The 19,638-nt window shown below is 39.4% G+C and overlaps 1 protein-coding gene and 2 non-coding genes across 3 annotated transcripts; all 3 read left to right on the top strand.

Annotated features, from left to right (window-relative positions):
• The first annotated feature begins 2,398 nt into the window (after window positions 1-2,398).
• Window positions 2,399-18,755, top strand: mfsd4aa (major facilitator superfamily domain containing 4Aa). The gene is made up of 9 exons (XM_069677420.1): window positions 2,399-2,688; window positions 6,292-6,490; window positions 8,216-8,458; window positions 11,011-11,140; window positions 11,220-11,335; window positions 11,790-11,963; window positions 17,658-17,805; window positions 18,056-18,126; window positions 18,573-18,755. The coding sequence occupies exons 1-9, from the start codon at window positions 2,456-2,458 to the stop codon at window positions 18,753-18,755; spliced, it is 1,497 nt and encodes a 498-aa protein (XP_069533521.1). The 5' UTR covers window positions 2,399-2,455.
• On the top strand, window positions 14,512-14,584 carry trnaf-gaa (transfer RNA phenylalanine (anticodon GAA)). The gene has a single exon. It is a non-coding gene; the product is annotated as a tRNA-Phe (tRNA).
• trnaf-gaa (transfer RNA phenylalanine (anticodon GAA)) lies at window positions 16,683-16,755 on the top strand. Its single transcript has one exon. It is a non-coding gene; the product is annotated as a tRNA-Phe (tRNA).
• Window positions 18,756-19,638: the final 883 nt, after the last annotated feature.

Genomic DNA, 19,638 nt, shown 5'->3' with positions numbered 1-19,638 from the left:
CAAGAAGCCATTTAGACGAAAGGCTAAATGTGTTGAAGAAATGTACTGCAAGTTAAAAGCGCAAACTTACTGATCTGCTGTTCCCAACCTGTCTGAGGACTTATGCTGCCAAACGGTTCAATTACGGAAAGAAAATGTGGGTCATTTAAAAAGCTATAAATATAATTATATCTAACTGTTAATAAGAATTAAATGAATAATATTCAAGTAAATATAAAACCTCAAATTGAAATGCATCATGTCCATAACTGTTTGAATATCAGTATGTCGAACACTGCCCATCAGCAGTCACTTACATTCCCTAGGATGCAGTGACACAAAATGGGTAGTTTATCTGAACAAGAACTTGATATGGAAGTCAACCCTGCGCCAGTAAAAGCTATAAAGCTTGTGGTGAAGTATTATGACCCTGAATACATTCAGTTTGGACTCATAATGACAGGAAGTGATGCAGAGCTGAAAGCACTGAGTGCTGAAGGTGCTGAAATCCTGCACAGGCCATCCTGTTTTCAAGTGACAATGTGATTACAACATCAAATAAGATTAAGGGACAAAGTAGAAGCAACATTGCACCATCACCAGATGTTTTCCCTGAAGCATGCCCCAGGGTCTCACTGAGGGTTAGGCAGAATATTTATTTTGGTTATTCCATCTAACTGTGTCGTCACACATATTTACGGTTTCCAGTTTATTTCTTCTTTCTTGTGTATTTTGGAAGGTGGCCCTCAGAAACGTTTTAGCAGTCTGATTTTGGCCTTAACTTACAAATGATTGAGAACCCCTGATCAAGGCTAATGAATCCACAGGATTGAACAGGTCGTACAGTAAGGGCAAAGAAAGCAGAGAGATGTTAGCTTGAGCTTCATGAGCAGAGTTTAGTCATGAGAGTGGAATACAAACAGGTCAGAGGGTTTATGTTTGTGTGTGCATGAAGAGACAAATGCCAGTGAACGTAAATTAGCGGCTGAAAGTTTTTCTACCTCCAAAAGTGAATTAACCTGATGAAGGAATTATGTAGTGAAGCAAAGGTGATGTAGAGAAACCCAGTTCAGACCTGCTGAGACGTCAGAGGGGTGTACAGCTGTGGATGTTCCCCTCCCCCCCTCCTTCCCTCAGTGGCACAAGTATTGCTGTGTGTGTTATAGTTGTGGTAAATTCAGCTATTTTAAATACTGTAATGAAAAATAAATAATATATGTATTTTAACAGATGTTTCCATTTTTCTCAGTGAGTTTGATGCCATAAAATAGAGCACTGTATTTAAAATAAAAAGACTGCAGATGATGTCTAAATGTTTTATATGAGATAAGTTTAGATTTTGTATGAGATGTGATATTTTGTGTGATTTGTCTACACTGTTATAAAATGAGAAATTGAATGTACTGTGACTGCCAACGGGCGTAAAATTGATCGAATAATTGATGAATTAATGAATAAATAAAATATTGAACTCTGGAACATTCTGTCATGTGCAATAGCTTTTTTCCAGCTACTTTCACACATCATTATATCATTATGAGTTGATGTGACACACGAACTTTCCTTTGTAGAGCTTGATAACACATGAACAGAAGATGGCGCTATTTGTCCTTAGATGTATGTATTTATTTACACTTGGTGAGGCATGAATGTACAGCAGAACAATATAATTACAATACTTTGATCCAGTGTTTTTTATAAGCAGTGACAGTTGTGAACTTTGTCTTGCTTCTATTTTCAAATTAGCATAAACACAGAAATGAAATCTTGTACATGTCCCATAACTTAATTTACACTCATAACAGGATGATACATTTCTGTTAGCTGAGCCAACCTCAAATATTGACTTTGTAATACAGTAATAATATAGGAAATCAAAGTACTAAAAAAACAAAACAAAGAAAAACACAGATGTATTTTACGATTTATAAATCCTTTGTGATAATATATTATTCTAGAGCAGCTCAAGTTTGTAATGCTATACACACAATTAAACTAAATATGAAGGAAATACAACTATACTGTCTACTGACATTCAGTTTAACCCAACTTTTTTGTGTGCCCTTTTCATTAAAAATATACGAATACTAATTTAATGTTCATATTGTTCAAAGTTTCATTCAAAACGTGTATGTATGGTGGTCTCTAGACATAAATAATGGGTATTTTCTACTTTTCTTTTTCATTATACGTCTGCAGACTCCATGATACTTCTGTTTGGTAATGAAGCCACTCGCTATTTCCTCTGAAATATTACGTCTTGTCAGGATAAACTGGTCTGAAGCCAGTCCGTAAGTGGGCGTGGCCCTGAGATATCAGCCAATCAGGGTCATGTCCATCGGTAGGATAAGTGGCACTAAAGTGACTCGTGTAGTTGTGTTTACTTTCTCCGTTGGCAGTATAGTTATGTGTGACCCAGCTGAATGAACAGCTGGCAGCCGCTCGGCCCCTGCAGCGCTCAGGAGTTCAGACAGACATGAAGCTCCTGGACGGGCGGATCTGGACGCTGTTTAAGCTCCACTGGCAGCACACGCTCACCTACTGGAGTGTGTTCTTCAGTTTCGGCCTGTGCATCGCCTTCCTGGGGCCCACCATTCTGGACCTGAGGTGTCAGACCCAGTCCACCCTGCAGCAGATCACCTGGGTCTTCTTCTCCCAGCAGTTCTTCCTGCTGGTGGGCAGCAGCCTGGGAGGACTCTTCAAGAAGACGTGAGTGTGCTTAAGGGATGTTAAACAAGAACATTACCCACAGACTACAATCAGTCAACAGTTATTTTGTTTACCTTATCATACCTAAAGAAATCTAATATTCCTTTAATGTTCCGATTAAAGACTAATTATGACTATGGTATACTTAACGGGGTATCGTACTTTGTCTAATCGAAAAGTTAAATATTATTATATATCATCCAATACACTTCGGTGTCTGTAAATGACTTGTCTACATACAAATGGAATATACATCTTATGTGTTCATGCAAAGCTAATTATACATAGAAAACATTATGAGGTGTAATTAGTAATTTTTAAGTGTAATAATATAACATGGTCATTTCTAGAATTTGAACGTGCAGGGAAATGACAAATGTTAACACACGAATACTTTCATACACATTAAGTTTAAAAAAAAGAAGAAGAAAAAAAAGACTTCAGGGAAAATGAATTTAGAATTTGTAGTTTTTTGTACAGGTTTAATATATGTATTAATTTTACACATGAAGCAGGCAGGTCTGTGGGACAACAAACAGTCAACAAAGAGAGAGTCTTACATTCGTAAATGTGCCTACAGTTCAGTTTGTAATTAAAGTCAATGAAATACTTTAAAAAATACTGAATTAAATATTTTTTTTCCTGTAAAATGTTGCAAAGTAAATAAATAAATGGTTCCCACCTCTGCTCAACCTGTAAATTAGAAACCAGGCAGTCAAATATACCATGTATGATATTTATATTCTGGGCAGTAATATGAGTATACTGTAACATTAGTATACTGTACCAGAATCACATTCCTGGCATTGTAGAAAATGTTTTGTTTATTTACCCTATGTTTACATTCAGCCCATTACAGGGAGATGGAAATACAAAGAACACATCACAGACAGAAGATAGAACACAGACTATTGTGATTAAAAAAACTGGACAAAAATTTCATAAAGTTTGGTTGGTGGAAGGTTAGAAGTTATTTTGGTGGGTGGGGTCAGCTCAGGAATTTTGGACTTTCTCAAATTCTGACAGCAGCTCAGCCCCTGGGGTTAAATAGTTAATGTGTTTGACTACAAGTAGGGATTTGAAGTATTTGAATGACCATTTTGAGATGTTTGCTGTAGAGAGATGTAGACAGACGGTTCTAAATTTCTAAATTTGACTGGCAAATGTTGAATATTCAAATGGGCTGATGGCTGCGTCAGGTCTGTGCCTTTACTTCACACATTGAGCAGCCTGTGAAGCTAGCTTAGTTACCTTAGCTTAGTTTTCTGTTAAATGACAACTGGTCCATTACACTTTTTGTCTGCCATCTGCAAGCTCTGTTGGATAAAATTAAGACAAAGATTGCGACATTCTAGTCTTCAAAGCACTTTGCATTACTGCAACATTCACCCTTTCACACGCACATCGAAACAATGATGACAGAGGCTGCCCTACAAGGTGCAAACCTGTCCATCAGGATCTAATCTGATTAATTCACACACACCTATAGCCATACCTTAGGGAGCAACTTGGGTTTCAGTGTATTCCCCAAGGATACTGCATGTAGACTGCAGGAGCTGGGGATCAAGCCTTTAATGCACTCTCATTAAAGGTTTATATTCTCACTATTCTGACCCTAAATATAAACAGGAATATGCGGGTGGCACTGTAACACTGTGGTTCTAGCTAAATACTATGTCATCATTCTCACGCTCACATGACAATGATAACATGCCGTTACAAAGAATATTATGTATTTTATATCAGTTACAGTTCTTCTTGATTGCTTTGACCTGCTTAAAAAAACTGGGATCCACTCGGTTTTCATCATCACTGTCTCAGCAGAGCACAAGACACCTCTTGCAAATGTGTTAACCTTTTCTCATTGGATTGACACATTTTCCAAACCCTTTACAGAACAGTAAACACGGACGTCATTCAAGCAGTCCAAACTCCATTGTTTTAGCTATGCTAACCAAACAGAAACCATCTGTTCCTAACTATTAGAAACTACCTACATCAGTATGAAATCACTGAAGCACCTGTTTGACACTCCTTTACACAAATCTTTTTATTATTTATTTAATTAGCAATCAGTCCGCAGGCCTTCAAAGGTGCAGCGTCTGTGTTGTTCTTTGGCAAAATGGATAAAAGAGGTCTAAGGCAGATGAGAGTGAGTATCAATTGTGGCTATTTCTTATACTCTAGTATAGAGTATAATAGAATAGATTTGTATACTTTATTGTAATGGATTTTATTTTTATTTTCGTAATTTCTTATACTCTAATAGATTTTATTTTGGTTTACATGTATTTTGTGTAATATTTACAGTGTTTCAGTTTTCAGCCACAGTTTGAAAAAAAGAATCAATGGAATCAATAAAATTTGCATCAAAGCATTTCTGATTCTGGATCCAATTCTTTGCAAGAAGGCATATTTGACAACAAATGGCACTGGCATGACAGCTACGTACAGTAATAGGCTACAATGACAAGCAATGGTGCACTGATTCGCACTGAGTGCTGTATTTTGTATTTTGTTGTCCACTGTGTAATGGTTGATTGGAGGAGCTCATACACTTGTTTGCAAGTTGTGTTGTTTGAAGGCAAAATTTGCTTTTGTTGCATATTTTAAATGTTTTGGCACGGTTAGAGCCTTTTGCATTCATTCGACCATGAGTGGAAAAGTTTCGGCCTGTGTGTTAACTGTTTTGAAAATGTGGAGTTTGAGTTGACTGCTGCATAAAAGCAATCAAGAAAAACTGTAACACAAACCAAAGCTTAGGCTGTTGAGAATGTTGTTACTTTTGCAGAAGTATGGCCAGAACCAAATAAGAATTTTAAACTGATGTTGGCGCCAGCTGAAGGTTTCGGGAATCTCTATAGTTGTTTCAATTTATACTAAGGAGGGCTTAAATGTATGTAGCACATTTCATGATTGAAGAAAAGGGTTGCAAAGTATTGTTAGTGTTATAGTATTATAGTTATCCAGGGACCATGGCAGTCTGTACCTGGGAGCTTGGGACCGAACCTCCAACCTTCTGATTGAAAGACAACCAACTCTACTGCTGAGCCACAGCCAACATACATAGATATCAAAATATTTGTGGCCACCAATAAAAAATCGGTCAACTGATATGTCAGCTTCCTCATTGATGCACGTAACAATATGTAGGAACAGCTCTGAAATGCTGTTTAATTCTTTGAAACTGGTTTGATATGTAGCTTAAAGCTTCATGATTACTGCTACAACCTATTCCAGCCACTGAACTTATTATATCCGTGCCCCTATGTCTGCGGCTCTGGGTGAAATGTGCCCTTAGCAAAAGTAATCTAGGACAAGGTTAAAGAGAGTGTGGAAAGTTGGCAGGAAAGAATGATAATACAAGGTGAAGATAATGTGGAGGTGTATTGCTGCTGCAGGGCTGTGATAAAACCACTGGGTAAATAAAGGTTAGTGAAGCAGCAAACCATCAAGGTGACTCAACTCAAACAAGAGGCTGCTCAATTTGGCCTGAGTTCCAGTTCCAGTTTTATAAGAATATGCTGAAAACTAAACTCCGTCTATTTTATTATCAACTCTGAATACAGTCTTTAACCCTGTCTTCTTCTGTGTCCTCTCCAGCCTCCTGTGCTCCCTGTCAGCCCTCCTCTGCTGCACTCTGCTCATCTCGCTCGTGTTTGCCATCATACCATTATGCAACAACGTGGTGCTGTTATCTATCGCCATGGCTGTTGCTGGTAAATCCATGGGAGTGATTGACACCATCGCCAACCGGCAGCTGGTGAAGCTGTACCAGAAGGACTCTGCCACCTTCCTGCAGGTCAGGCAGGGGACTGAGGGAGGGGAATGCATAACTATGTAAACAATAGGTAACATGACTATGTGTGCTGACCTTTATAAGGTTTGTTTTAGTCTCAGTGCTCATCAGCAGAAATAAACAGAATGAAAAGGAGTGTGAATATCTCACTTAAATTCATCAGGTAAACAGAACTCCAATTTAGTGCTTATATTGATTTTTCTCTGCTCAATGTGGAAACAGGTCATAGTTTTCTAGCATATTAGCCATATGAGCCTTAATGAGGCTTTAATGAGTTGGGTTATGTATATTGTACAAAAAGTTTTAAACAACATCGACGTGTTATCTCCTTTATGTCTCCTATATGACAAATATGGAAGCAAACATTGTAACAAACTAACACATCCAGTCATTTCAGAGCAACATATTTATCAGTTTTGAGTGGTGTTCCGCCAGCTAAAGTCCAGTATTCACTCATGTTTAGCTCTGTTTTCTTCTACCAACTCTTGAAGAAAATAACTGGCTCTTTAGTTTCACTCTTCTCACTAGCAAGCTGCCAGCTGTTTGTTGTTTGATGGTGAGAATGTAGCATACAGTTTTTGCTGTATGCAAGAGGGATCAAGAGCTGTAAAGTTTCCGGCCTTGACAGCTAAACACAAACTGAAAGTCACTCTCAAGTCCTTTCAAGCTGCAGGGGAGCTGGAGAGACATCTCTCTAGAGGTTCATCTCTTCGACACGGTTATTTGATAGATTGGTGTGAAAGTATTGATTACAGCCAGTTTAGAAAGGAGTTTATGTAAAGAATTAGCCTTAGGCCTTTTTGACTTGTTAGTTGGTATAACTGATAACATTTAAAAGTAAGACATTTGTCATCTGTTATCTAGAAAATGATTCAGTCTTAAATCATACAAGATGAAACACTAGATGAGGAATATGAAATACTCTTTCCAATCTCTTAAGAAAACCTTAACAATAAAATGGACACAGTTCCTCTTGTAGGCTACAGTAAAAAACATACTAATAAGATGCTTTTCGATCAAAAGTACCAGGAACTTTTAGTTCCAGGAACTTATCTTCAAGGAACTAAATAGTTCCTGTTGCCCATTGTTGTCTGCGTTTCCACAGCGGTCTAAAGTCCCGGGAAGATTATGCAAATCTGGTCAAAGATGTGTGGAGAAACTGTAAAAGTAACTACACCACCAGTCCAGTAGGTGGCAGTCAGAAGAAAGTCGAACAGGCCGGTATCATCATTTGTTCGGCACTACAGTAAGCTTAGCATGTTAGCATGGAGGAGATCTGTTTTGGATCATGCTTTATTGCATTGCAAATGGATTCATTGGATCAACACTGGAAAGGAGACAAGCGCAAGTAGCAAAGCAGATTCAAAACACCCGAAATGCCCCTGGATTAAATTTATACCCTGGCTCTTGCTATCGAAACACACAGCGTTCCTCAACAAGGAAGCTACAAAATTAGCTACTACTTCTATGTAGCTAATATCTATAGTGTCCACTTCTAAATCAGTCATATCTTTCAAATTGTCTTTTAGCTTTCTGGCTTTGTTGGACAGCTCACACTGAAATTAGGAGGAAAGAGAAAGGTGTATGACCTGTAACATACCCTTAAATCAAACCTGGGATGCAGCATTATTAGGATTCATAGTCAAAGAGTTTGTGTCTTAACCACGAGGCTACCAGAGGCCAATGTGATATAAAGTTAAGGGGACCTTTGTTCATGTCTCCTTCTAGGCCTTGCATTTCTTCATAGGCCTGGGTGCCCTGGTTAGTCCCCTGGTGGCTGATCCTTTCCTGGCAGAGGACAGCTGTGTCCTGGGTTCCAACTCCTCCTCTTCCTCAGACCTCGAGCACCTCCGCAGCAGCATGGCCGGGCACGGAGCAGCGCCTCACAACATTTCCCAGTATCCTCTGCACACAGAGGGCGTGGTCATCACCAGGGTAGCGTATGCCTTCTGGATCATGGCCCTCATTAATGTGAGTTTATGTCAATATTAATGTTATATAAAAACTGACAATGGCATATGATTGATTGTCCGTTATGTTTAATATAACAGCTCAAATGTGTATTACTTGTGAACAGGTAAATAACAGTGAGTGTTGTAGCTGCAGATAAGACGAGGTATGAAACATGCTGTGTTGAGTGATTTGACTAAGAGGAACCAAATATAACCAATGATAAGAGGTATCTTCCAACGAAACAGGCTCTCTTCTAATGAGTGATAATGGTGTATTGGTCCAGTTCTCATGTATCTCCATTTAAATATATTATGTGTGATTACACTTACCTGAGTATCACTTTGGAAAGTGACAATATGTTTTTACTTACTGGGGCGATGGTTAGCTTAGTGGCTAAAGTGCGCGTCCTAGTATGAACAGAGGCTGTAGTCCTCGACGCAGCAGCCTGGGCTAACACGATACCGACTCTTGCTGGAGGTCATCGTCGCCCACTCTCTCCTCCCAATATTTCTCATCTCTCTTAAGCTGTCCTGCCAATAAAAGCCAAATCCCTTCAACAAAGTCTAACAGGGAAAGAAAACACGAGCAGGTTGTGAAAAAAGCCAACAGCTCAGCCAGACTGTTTAAACAACTTAATTTGGAACGTTGACCTGAAATGTTGGTCATAGCTCTTTATAGCACGAGAAAACTACACATTACATTATCAAAGTATAAAAAACATGTTAATTTTACTATTTGAAATCGTTTCTTTTCACTTCTTCTTACCTGTGAGTCTGTTTACAACCTGTCTGATCATCTGACAGGTCGCCCTTGGAATGTCTTAGATCTCATTGGTTACCTGGTGGGTATGAAGTGTTTATTAGCGATGTGAAAGGTGGCTAAAAGAGATAGCCTATCTTGTACGCATTCTGTCCATTGGTATTGATAAATCTAATTTGTTTCTCAGATGTTTGTTTCGGCTACACTGATATGGATGACATTGATTCCAAGTGCTTATTTCTTCTTTTTCTGTAAAAGAAACGTGAATCTATCATAAGAACAGCAATTTAATACATTAATTTTCATTTTACAACCAGAAGAGAAAATTTAACACCAGCAGAACTTGTGATAAAAAGTGACAGCCCCACAAGTTGTCACCAAGATGACTCTGCAGCTTTGCTAGCAGCTCTGTGGGGGTTTAATTAGGCACAGCAGAGCTCTGAGCTAAATGCTAACAATAGGACACTCACATGCTCAAATAGACTCAACGCTACTCAGCTGGTATAGATTTTATTACGAAATTCACTGAGCATGTAATCATGGTGAAATTTGCCAGATTGCACAAAGCACAGCAGAGGCCAATGGGAATATATGTAGTATGCTGGATGAAACATTATCAAGGTATTTAAGGCAGTGGTTCTTAACTGGTCTCGCCTCAGGACCCACCACCAATGACTAACCGCGACCCAAATTACTGATTTCTTCAACCACTCAATATATTGAATAAAAACTGGTGTAATTTGGACCTGAGACGGAACGAATCATCAAAGTATGTCAACATCACAAAACACAACAGTGTAATAGTCAACCAAATTGGTGCAGCGGAAAATATTACCTTTACAGAAATATGCTAAAAAGTGCAACATAAATACTATTACTGTAGGACTCATCAAGTTTCAAGAATGTAACTGTAGCTTGGATTACCCAGTTAGCGGGGTTTTTTTCCAAGGACACATCCGCGACCCACTGAAAACTGCTCCGCAACCCACTTTTGGGTCCCGACCCACCAGTTGAGAACCACGGATTTAAGGCATTACAATTCATCTGTTAGAACAGGAATGGCTCAGCAAGGATTAAAAACATTGTCATTACTAAAGCCACCACACTAGCATTACTAAAAACAGCACAAATACTCATCCGGTGTTCACTTTTACATCATGTGTTTTAACCTGAAGACAAGCTCTCCCTCTGTTTACACTCCGGGTGTACTACAGATTGTTCTACAGTCAGTAGAATCAATTGGTTTCATTATAAGATTGAAAGGCAAAGCATGTAATTACATTTAACATTTAAACATCACTGTACAAATATCATGTGCAATTGGACCAGAAGGCCAACGAGTAAAGCTTAACTCAGCAACACTGATGTGTCTTTTTCTGGTTAGGCTTTGAATGAAACACAATGGCTGTATTTCCAATTCAGTGTTTCACAATCGAAAAAAGATACATGAACTTCCTCAGTGCTGCTGCTCCTGAGATGCTCTTCTGTTCAGAGCCAGTGAGGATTGTCCAAGTTTCCAGTCATGTTCTCTGGTGTTTGCTTTTATTGTAATGCAATTATTTGGATTTCTTTACATGCTGTAAAGCTTGATATTGCCTCTCAGATAAAGGAGTAAGCTCCCACCTGATCAGAAATACTGCTGCTAGTCTGTTTGAGCTGGATCTGTTCCAAGCAGAGGGAGAGATACAATGACAAGGATTCTGCTTTTATGAGGGGAATGTCTCAAATTTGAATCAGCTGACAGGAAACGTTGGATTACAAGACTCTTTGTGCGTGTGTGTGTGTGTGTGTCATTATGTGTGACCCGGCAGCTCCCTGTGCCAGCAGCAGTGCTCGCTTTGATGTCCCATGAGAGACTGCTTCCCTGCTCCAGCAAAAGTCCCTGTCTGCTCGAAAAAGACTCTCTGGCAGGCTCAAACCCCTCTGGAGACAGTGATGAGGGTAAAACATTAACTGTAAATGTGTGCTTGTGAACACTTTTTGAACGAAACAAGACCTCTCAGTGTCCCTGTCTCTCCAGGTCATGGCAGTTTGTTTGGATGCTGTACCCCTGCCAAACTCAAAGGTCACAGTTTTACTTTCTTCATCCTCCACGTTCTGGGCGGGGCCATCCTCTTCATCACTGACGGGATAATAGTGAGAATTCCTACTCAAACTATACACTATACTGTATATATACAAAAATATTAAACACTATAATTTATGCCAGAGGGTTTTCAAACTATGAGGAGTGCAGGGAAGTTGTTTTGTTAAAGGGTGTGGAGGATTCTTTGTGAGGTGAAGGCGTGGCATGAGGTAAAATAGATGCCAGTGTGTTAAAAACAAGGTAAAGGTAGTTATTGTAGTTTTTCACAACTTCCGTGAGTCAAAAGTCAGTCAAATCTGAATAAACAGACATGATGCACTTTTAAAGTTCAGTACAGCTGACATGTCAAGAAATTTTGTTAGAAATCAAAGAAAAAAAGTTTTCTACAGTATCAGTAATCAGGAGATCGTAGCCTGTGCATCCATAGATACACTGCAGACAGAAAATGCTAGACTTAAACATCTGTGCTCCGTGACAATATCCTGCTGTGTCCTTGTCCTGCAGGGCTCCTACGCTGGCTTCATCTACACCTACGCGGTGTCCCCTCCTCTCCTGATGGGTCATAAGACTGCGGGATGTCTGGACAGTATATTCTGGGCTGCCATCACGCTAGGAAGACTGGCTTTCATTTACCTGTCCTACAAATACACAGCACCCAGGCTGCTCACCTTTAGTCTGGTAAGTCACAATAGGAGTTCGCACAGTACTTAACCTCACTCTGTATTAAGAAAAGATACTTGTGTGTCACACTGAGCAATAATTTCTTGTAGAGACAATACAGCAGATGTCATATGAAAGTTATGATCAAATATTTGAACTGTGAACGCACATGACGGCATCAGGTGGTGTCATTCAGAGAAGGATCAAGTATGTACACAGACAACAGGATCTTAAAGCATAACTGCTTTGTCACACTCAACACTTAATTTGGGGAACTCAACAACAATAGATTTTTGTCACTGACTGAATATCTCCGTTTTTGTCACTCACTGAATGTTTTCCTTTACTTTCTGTGTGTTTTTAACTAAGCTAGTAATTTTGGCAGTTTAAAATTAGAAACTTATTTTCAGGCCAAGGGTTAACTCATTAAGATTTCTGGTTACTTCTACTTTCTGATTATTTGGGCATGAAACTTGCACTGGTTTTTATAGATGCAGAAATATAATTTTTCACCACTTTTGGGCAAACTTCTTAAATTGAATCACCTTAAAAAAGTTTTTAGCAACTAGTTGACCAGTTTTGGTCTCCATCGTCTCTGCCATATGGCTGCTAACTTTGTCTGTCTGCAGTTTGATGATACACAGCAAGTGTGGAATTGGTTCTTTAAGTTGACAAGAGTATTCTACCAAAACAATAGCTTGATAGTATAACGTTTGGCTGAGATCCAGAGTTTGTTAGTTTAGTGTTAGCCTCACTGTTAAGTAGTGTCACATCTACAGAAAACTAATGTCTTAACAGCCTGTCCAGAGTGCACAATGGACAGTATACAATGAACATGTTATGTGCATGAGCACATAGGTATCACCTTGGTAGCAGCAACGACAACAGGATTGTAACTGAAAGCCAATATACTCATACATATAATGATGCCGGGGCCACAGACTCTGTGCCTGCAGGTTGTAGGTTGTTTGCTTTGCATCTGTATAAAATACTTTGATTTTCTACGTTCATTCATTTCTTATTTCTCCAAATGTCATGACAAAAACAAGAAGTCTTGGTGGATGTAATCAGAATTAACACCAGATATGCTCTAAATATCTAATTAAAGTTAAAAGATAATACACAACATTATCTATAAGCCAATAAATATGTGCAAGTAAATCTAGAGCTGCAATAACAAAACACATTGCCTCAACTTAATAAGAGCACTAACTGTTACAGAGCTCTGCCCTCTAGTGGTATGAAAGGTAAACTGCACTGAGCCTAGATTGAAATATTATTGAGTTTATTTATAATTTGTGACGCGAGGTGGACAATTCAGACCTAATATAATTACTGTGTTTGAGTTTTTTGTTAAGGATCAAGACTTCAAAAGTCCTATTACAAACTAACCAACAAGCAACAATATGTTGTTCGTGCTGTGTGTGATTAGGGCTGTTTAAAGGAAAATGTCCTCAGCTCAAAGATACAGCAGTACAGATCCTGTCCTGACTCATGCTGTTTCTGATTGTGCTCTGAGGTTTCAACACCATGTTTTGTGTGTGTGCTTTGAGGACATAGTTCCATGATGGTTTGCAATGTGTCCTCACAGCTGATGCTTAAGGTGATGGTTAATGGTAATGGTTTTCCTCCTGCGTGATGAAATGAATGCGAGGAGAGTTGCTGGGATTGTTTCCTTTGAAATTTGATGATGCTTTGTTGTTTTGTGTTGGCCAGATGGACTTGGAGCTTTGAACAGAATCTGCTCCACATTTACAGTCAGTAACATGGTCCAACAACTCTCTGTCTTCTGCTCATTCAATGCCATATTTTGTTCTTTTTGAGCCCAAAACTATGGTGAGCAAACTCAACTAACAAAACAACAACAAGTTGTGGGAAGTTGACATTCTCTTAATTCTTTATGCATTTTTACCTTAGGGCTGCCAGACCCTGACAGCAGGTGAGCTATAGTTTGGGAATGGTTATGGTTAAAGCTGCTAACACATAGCAGTCTAGTTTACAGTGTTTTGATATTTCATTGTTGATTTAATGCTTGATTGGGCCTGTCTTCTGGAGTTTCCATTGTCCTATCTTTGTCTGCTCCCACGTGGTTGTTGTGCATAAACTCCTGCTGTTATACTGTTGTTGTGTGGGGGATGAAGTGAACTCACATAGTTGGTGCCAAGAAAATGTAAAGGTCCCTGCAGGAGGTCAGCTTTGTTTTCCAATGACACAATGCTCTGATGGACTTTATATGTTTCCTCCATCCTGTGCAAAACATCCATGCTGGTGATGTAAATCCTGCCTTTACACATTTGTACTTTTTCTTCACTAGTGAGGACAGCCGAGGACAAAGTAGAATGCAGGTCAAAGTGCAAAGTGAGTGTTCATGCTGCTTAGCTGCAGTGTAGCTGTCCCTATAGCTTTAGCCTGTTATGACTCAGTGATCAGGTCCAGTGAACATGCAGTGTTTTGTTGGCTACATTCCAAACTGCAGATAAGCCAGTCTGATTGTGTGTTTTCTCCCAGTCTCTGGATTTAGTTGGTTTACTTTTGCATTCAGGGCCAACATACACACTGCTGCAGAGCCGAAATAGCTCAGTTGGGAGAGCGTTAGACTGAAGATCTAAAGGTCCCTGGTTCGATCCCGGGTTTCGGCAGTGGAAAAGCTGTGTTTTAGGAACACACTGCCACTTTAAGGGTACAGCTGCTGGCTCATAGCCGTCTGGGTGTCTCTATAATAAGTATCCTACTTGTGTTCCAATAGGATTCAATGTTAGAGCTGATTGCGTCCTGTCTTTCTTGAATTTCCATGTTGTCCTACCCTCAAAGTAACCCATCTTGGGGAAGATTCCTTCTGCTTTACTTCTGTTATCTTGAATGATGGCACATTGCGTTGACTTAAAGCACTGTTGACTAATTGCAGCCTGATACGGGGTCTTCAGTTTCAATCTTGTCATCAGAGAGTCATCATGTTCTCCTACCTGTGTTTAAGAAGCAGAAAGAATTGCCAGGTCTGCTCATTGTTCATCATGCTGATCCCTTTGAGTTGCAGTGTTAGATGATAAGTGATGGATCAACAGATTTGGTGTATTTTTTACTTTTTTTGGTGGGAGAGAATTCAATAGAATTCAGTTCATTTAGATCAGGGGATCTCAAACTTTTCGGGGCCAGGGACCGATTACAGGGGAGAACAATTTCCAAGTACCTCCTCATAATCTGAACACAGATTAAGCATATGCTTACTACCATTTATACTCTTAGATGCCATTGTATTGTATTATTTGTATTGTAAAACATATCCACCTAAATACTTCAGACCTGTTTCATAATGAGTAACAGTAAAACATTTTGAATCATGTTAATACCACTTATATTTTATACAATTGATTTTAAATGCTTTCAGAAAATGAACAGCAGCAAGACAGCCGCAGGAACGGTTTGTTGCGACCTGAGTGAGTTGAGTGATTCATGACAGGTTGACTTGATGAGTCACAATCATACCAGTTTCTATTGGTCCAAAGTTAACGTGGCTAGGAGTAATGGACACAATATGCTTGTTTCATGTTTCAAATGGTCCTCATCTTCAGACATGCAGTTTTAAAGATACTGCACAATTTGATAACTTCTTATAAATGTATTATACTTATTTCGCGGACACCCAGGCTGTGGTTCGCAGACCCCACTTTGAGAACCACTGATTTAGAAGTTCTGACCTGGAGTGAACAATCAATCAACAGTCCTGGAGTGCTTCCTGGATTTGCAGAGTTTTTCTTTTGCATTTGGTTTGTGGGTTTGTGCGTTTTTAACTTTGCATCGTTCTGAATCTGAATTTGCAGCGCGTTTCATGTTAATGCATCTGTTTCGGCCCTTTGCAGCATGTTTTTCTTCATTTGCAGCACGTCTCTGTCGTTTCATTTGTTTTGGACTATTGCATGTTTTTTTGGCATCGCTTCTGAATTTCCAGCCTCTTTCTTCTAATAGAAACCATTTTGGCCGTTACAGCGTGATTGCCCTTGTCGACCATCGTAGGAAACCTATTGCATTTTTTTTCCTCAATGAAAGTTTTATTTTAACATCAGATAAGGGATATTTTTGCTACACAAAAGGTACGTTTGTAATTAGAATCATATACAACAAGTCAATTATTGGATTTAAAAAGTAAAACTGCTGCTGCTGGTCCTGGTGTTATTCAGCAGATCAAACCAAATCATGATGATTTAACATACTTTAAACAAGGGGGACTATTTATTTGAGGGAACTAACTGCATGGCACAAATATGAACCTGCAGTCTACAAATTCGACAGTTTACAGTGTTTGCTTAAAAAATGTGTTTTTCTTTGTATTGGATGAATTGATTGATGAATAATAATTGATGTCAGACGTCAGCGTTTAAGAAACAATCTTACAGAAAACATGACATTTCAAAAGGCATATTTTATAAGGTAGACGTGCTATCTGAGTGGTATTCATTGCATGTTTCTCTCACACGAAGTAGAAAAAAGGGTAAAGGGCGCTGAGTGTTCACACTGCTACGCTGCAGAGTAGCTGTGTTTTAGCTTTAGCTGAAACTTTATGACTCAGCAAACAGGACCTGTGAAGCATGAAGCTGTGTTTTAAACCTGCTTTCCAAACTGCAGATAATCCAGTCTGATTGTAAGCGACACAGAAACAGCTCTTGGTGTGTTTTCTCTCAGATTCTCTGGATTAAGTTGGTTTACTTTTACATTCAGGGTCAACATACACCCTGCTGCAGGGCCGAAATAGCTCAGTTGGGAGAGCGTTAGACTGAAGATCTAAAGGTCCCTGGTTCGATCCCGGGTTTCGGCAGCAGGAAAGCTGCGTTTTAGGAACACACTGCCACTTTAAGGGTGCTGGCTCATAGCAGTCTCTATAGTAGATATCCTACAGGTGATCAAATAGGATTTACTGTCAATGTTAGAGTTGACTGAGTACTTTCTTTCTTGAAATTCCTTGTTGTCCTACCCACAAAGTAACCCATGTATCTTGGCGAAATCCCTGCTGCTGTAGTTCTGTTATCTTGGATGATGGCACATTACCCTGGTTTTTAGAACTATTACCTAATTGCAGTCTGATATGGGGTCTCTAATAGGTCACTTTTAAGCTGAAAAAGCTTAATTGGGAGACCCTTGGACGGAAGATATAAAGGTCCCTGGTTTTATCTTGAGCTTTGGCAACTAACCTCACCCTTCACGTAGAGTTCCCATAATGTTTGGGACATAACTTCTGCCAATGCATCTCTCTGCTTTGGGTAATATAATCTAGATGAAGATGTGTATTATATCAGGTTTAACAAGAACAAATTAGGCCATGGTGTGTTCGCTATGTGTTTAAAATCAAACAATCTTTATAATCTTTAATGCTTACAATAATCTAGTTTAAGGTGACTAGATTAAACTAATAATCTAGTTTAGGATGAGAAACAGTGAGTTTCAGTCAGTGACATTATTTGCTGATAAGTTGTGATTTTGATGTATATTTGGTATATTTGCATTGTGGGACAGTGTATATGTCTTGTGGCAAATCAGTGTCAAAACCAGTTGTGTTCTGTCTGTTTGCTCTGAGGGAGGTGTTGTGCTTTGTTTGCTTTGCTATATTATAATTATATTGTTTAAATTCTGCACAGCAACATAACTGTGGTCTGTTTTGTACAGCGCACACAGACTTCCTCTAACTGTCTGTCTGTATCTGTATCTGTCTGTGCGTCTCAGGTGGGGGTCATACTGGTGCAGTGTCTGCTGATGATCTTCTACACCAGCTGTGTGTTCCTCTTCATCGGCACTTGTGTGTTGGGACTGTGCATCAGCAGTGTGTTCCCCTCCATGCTGGCCTTCACAGAAGACATACTGGACTACAAAGGTGAACATGCTGACAAATATGCTCTTGGTTTGCAGTGAGTGAGTCGGCCTCTCCTTTTGTGTGTGTGTGTGTGTGTGTGTTTGCATTAGGGGCGTATTGTTATTATTGAATATTATATTGTTAAAATAGCGTGATAACAGTCAGAGACGGAACAGTTTGCATCCTGGTCATAGTTCACTTCTACAGTCCTGGCCTTGGTATTTACACATTGATGAACTCATTTTAACTTTCTATCTCTTGTGTGTTAAAGGTTGTGCCACAACAATCCTGGTAACATGTGCCAGCACAGGAGAGATGATGCTGCAGCTGCTTGTTGGATCTGTAAGAAATGTATTTGTCATTCAATTCATGCCGACTGCCATGATTTTTTCCGAGGTTATTTTATTTATTTATTTATTTTGGTACATTAATATTTGCAGCACAGGTCTGTTTTACAAACTGCCTCTGTATAGCCGGACTTCCATAAATAATGCACATTTGATAAAATAAAATAACCCAACCAGGATGGAAATCCTGCTGTGGACCATCACTTTAACCTCAGCATTGTTCGGCACTTCATCAGGGCATTATTGTTCACAAGGATTAGTGAACACAGTGACTGCTCGCTGTGTTGGAATGAACTAAGTGTTAAGTAAACATTTTAAACCTGTTCTGTGGCTACATTGCTTTCCAGTGTTGATTGTATAGTTGTTTGATAATTAGAAACCTACAGTGTGTGTGTGTGTGTGTGTGTGTGTGTGTGTGTGTGCGTGTGTCTCTTCCTGCAGGTGATCCACAGTCGAGGCAGTTACGCGTTCCTGTTGTGTTGTACAATAGCGTCATTCATTGGCTTCGGCCTGTTCCTGCTGTTCCTCTATGTGGAGCACGTTCACAGAAACTCTTATGCAGGTAAGGAACAGATGGACACATACAAAGACATTGAATGGAATTGCAATTATAATAGACATTAGAAATCTTTTCTTGAGCTATAGCTTAAAGAAAGAGCACTGGTTTAGCTCAGGTTGTAGAGCAAGTCTCTGACGCAGTGGCCACGGGTTGGACTCTGAGGCCCATCCCAATCTCCACCCTAAAGCCCAAGCACTGAACATTCACAGACTTTAATAGTGTGAGTGCTTGAGTCTGTGAGGGTTTGAGAACTGCATAAGAATGAGGAATGGGACACACTATCTTGGCATCATACGCTGGAAACCAGATGGGCCATTAAATCGAATAAGAAAAAAAGCCGACCTCAAGCATGTATTTGTGTCTTACAGTGTTTACATAGGCATATTTTAAGATAAGATAAGATCAGCTTTATTTACAAAACTATCAAAAGTCAGAAAGGCATTAATGTTAATCATTTGTGAATATATAATTGTTGCCACTTACAGATAAACATATTTGCGGTTCCCGTCACTGTCGATGCTTGCATTGTTTACATTTCTTTTTTTTTTGGGTCAAACTTTATTGAATACTACTTCAGTGTATGAACATTTGTTTACATTAAGTGGGGTCTGGACAATTGCATTTGTATACATCACCAAGTTCTCTATGAACCCTGGGTAAGTTCCACAGGAAAGTCTGCAGATATGTGGACTCACGGAAAGTCCGTAATTTGGCATTGTAAAGTCCCCATCAGAGCCCTGACACACTCTGTGATTTGACAGTGGGACGGCACTAAAAACTCGCGCATTTACCGGGAACGCGCCTCAAAGACCAAGAGTGTGGAGATTGGGATTGGGCCCGACTCCTGGCCCTTTGATGGATGTCTAGCCCCACTCTATCCTCCCAATATTTCATGTTTATCTTCACTGTCCTATCTAATAAAGACAAAAAAAATCTTAAGGAAAGAGG

This window comes from Semicossyphus pulcher, unplaced genomic scaffold (genome assembly GCF_022749685.1).
Source record: "Semicossyphus pulcher isolate SPU_LCO1_2020_fin unplaced genomic scaffold, fSemPul1.0.p SCAF_3, whole genome shotgun sequence".
Taxonomy (NCBI): domain Eukaryota; kingdom Metazoa; phylum Chordata; class Actinopteri; order Labriformes; family Labridae; genus Semicossyphus; species Semicossyphus pulcher.
The sequence above is the reverse complement of the archived record's forward strand: the minus strand, read 5'-3'. Positions and strand labels throughout refer to the sequence as shown.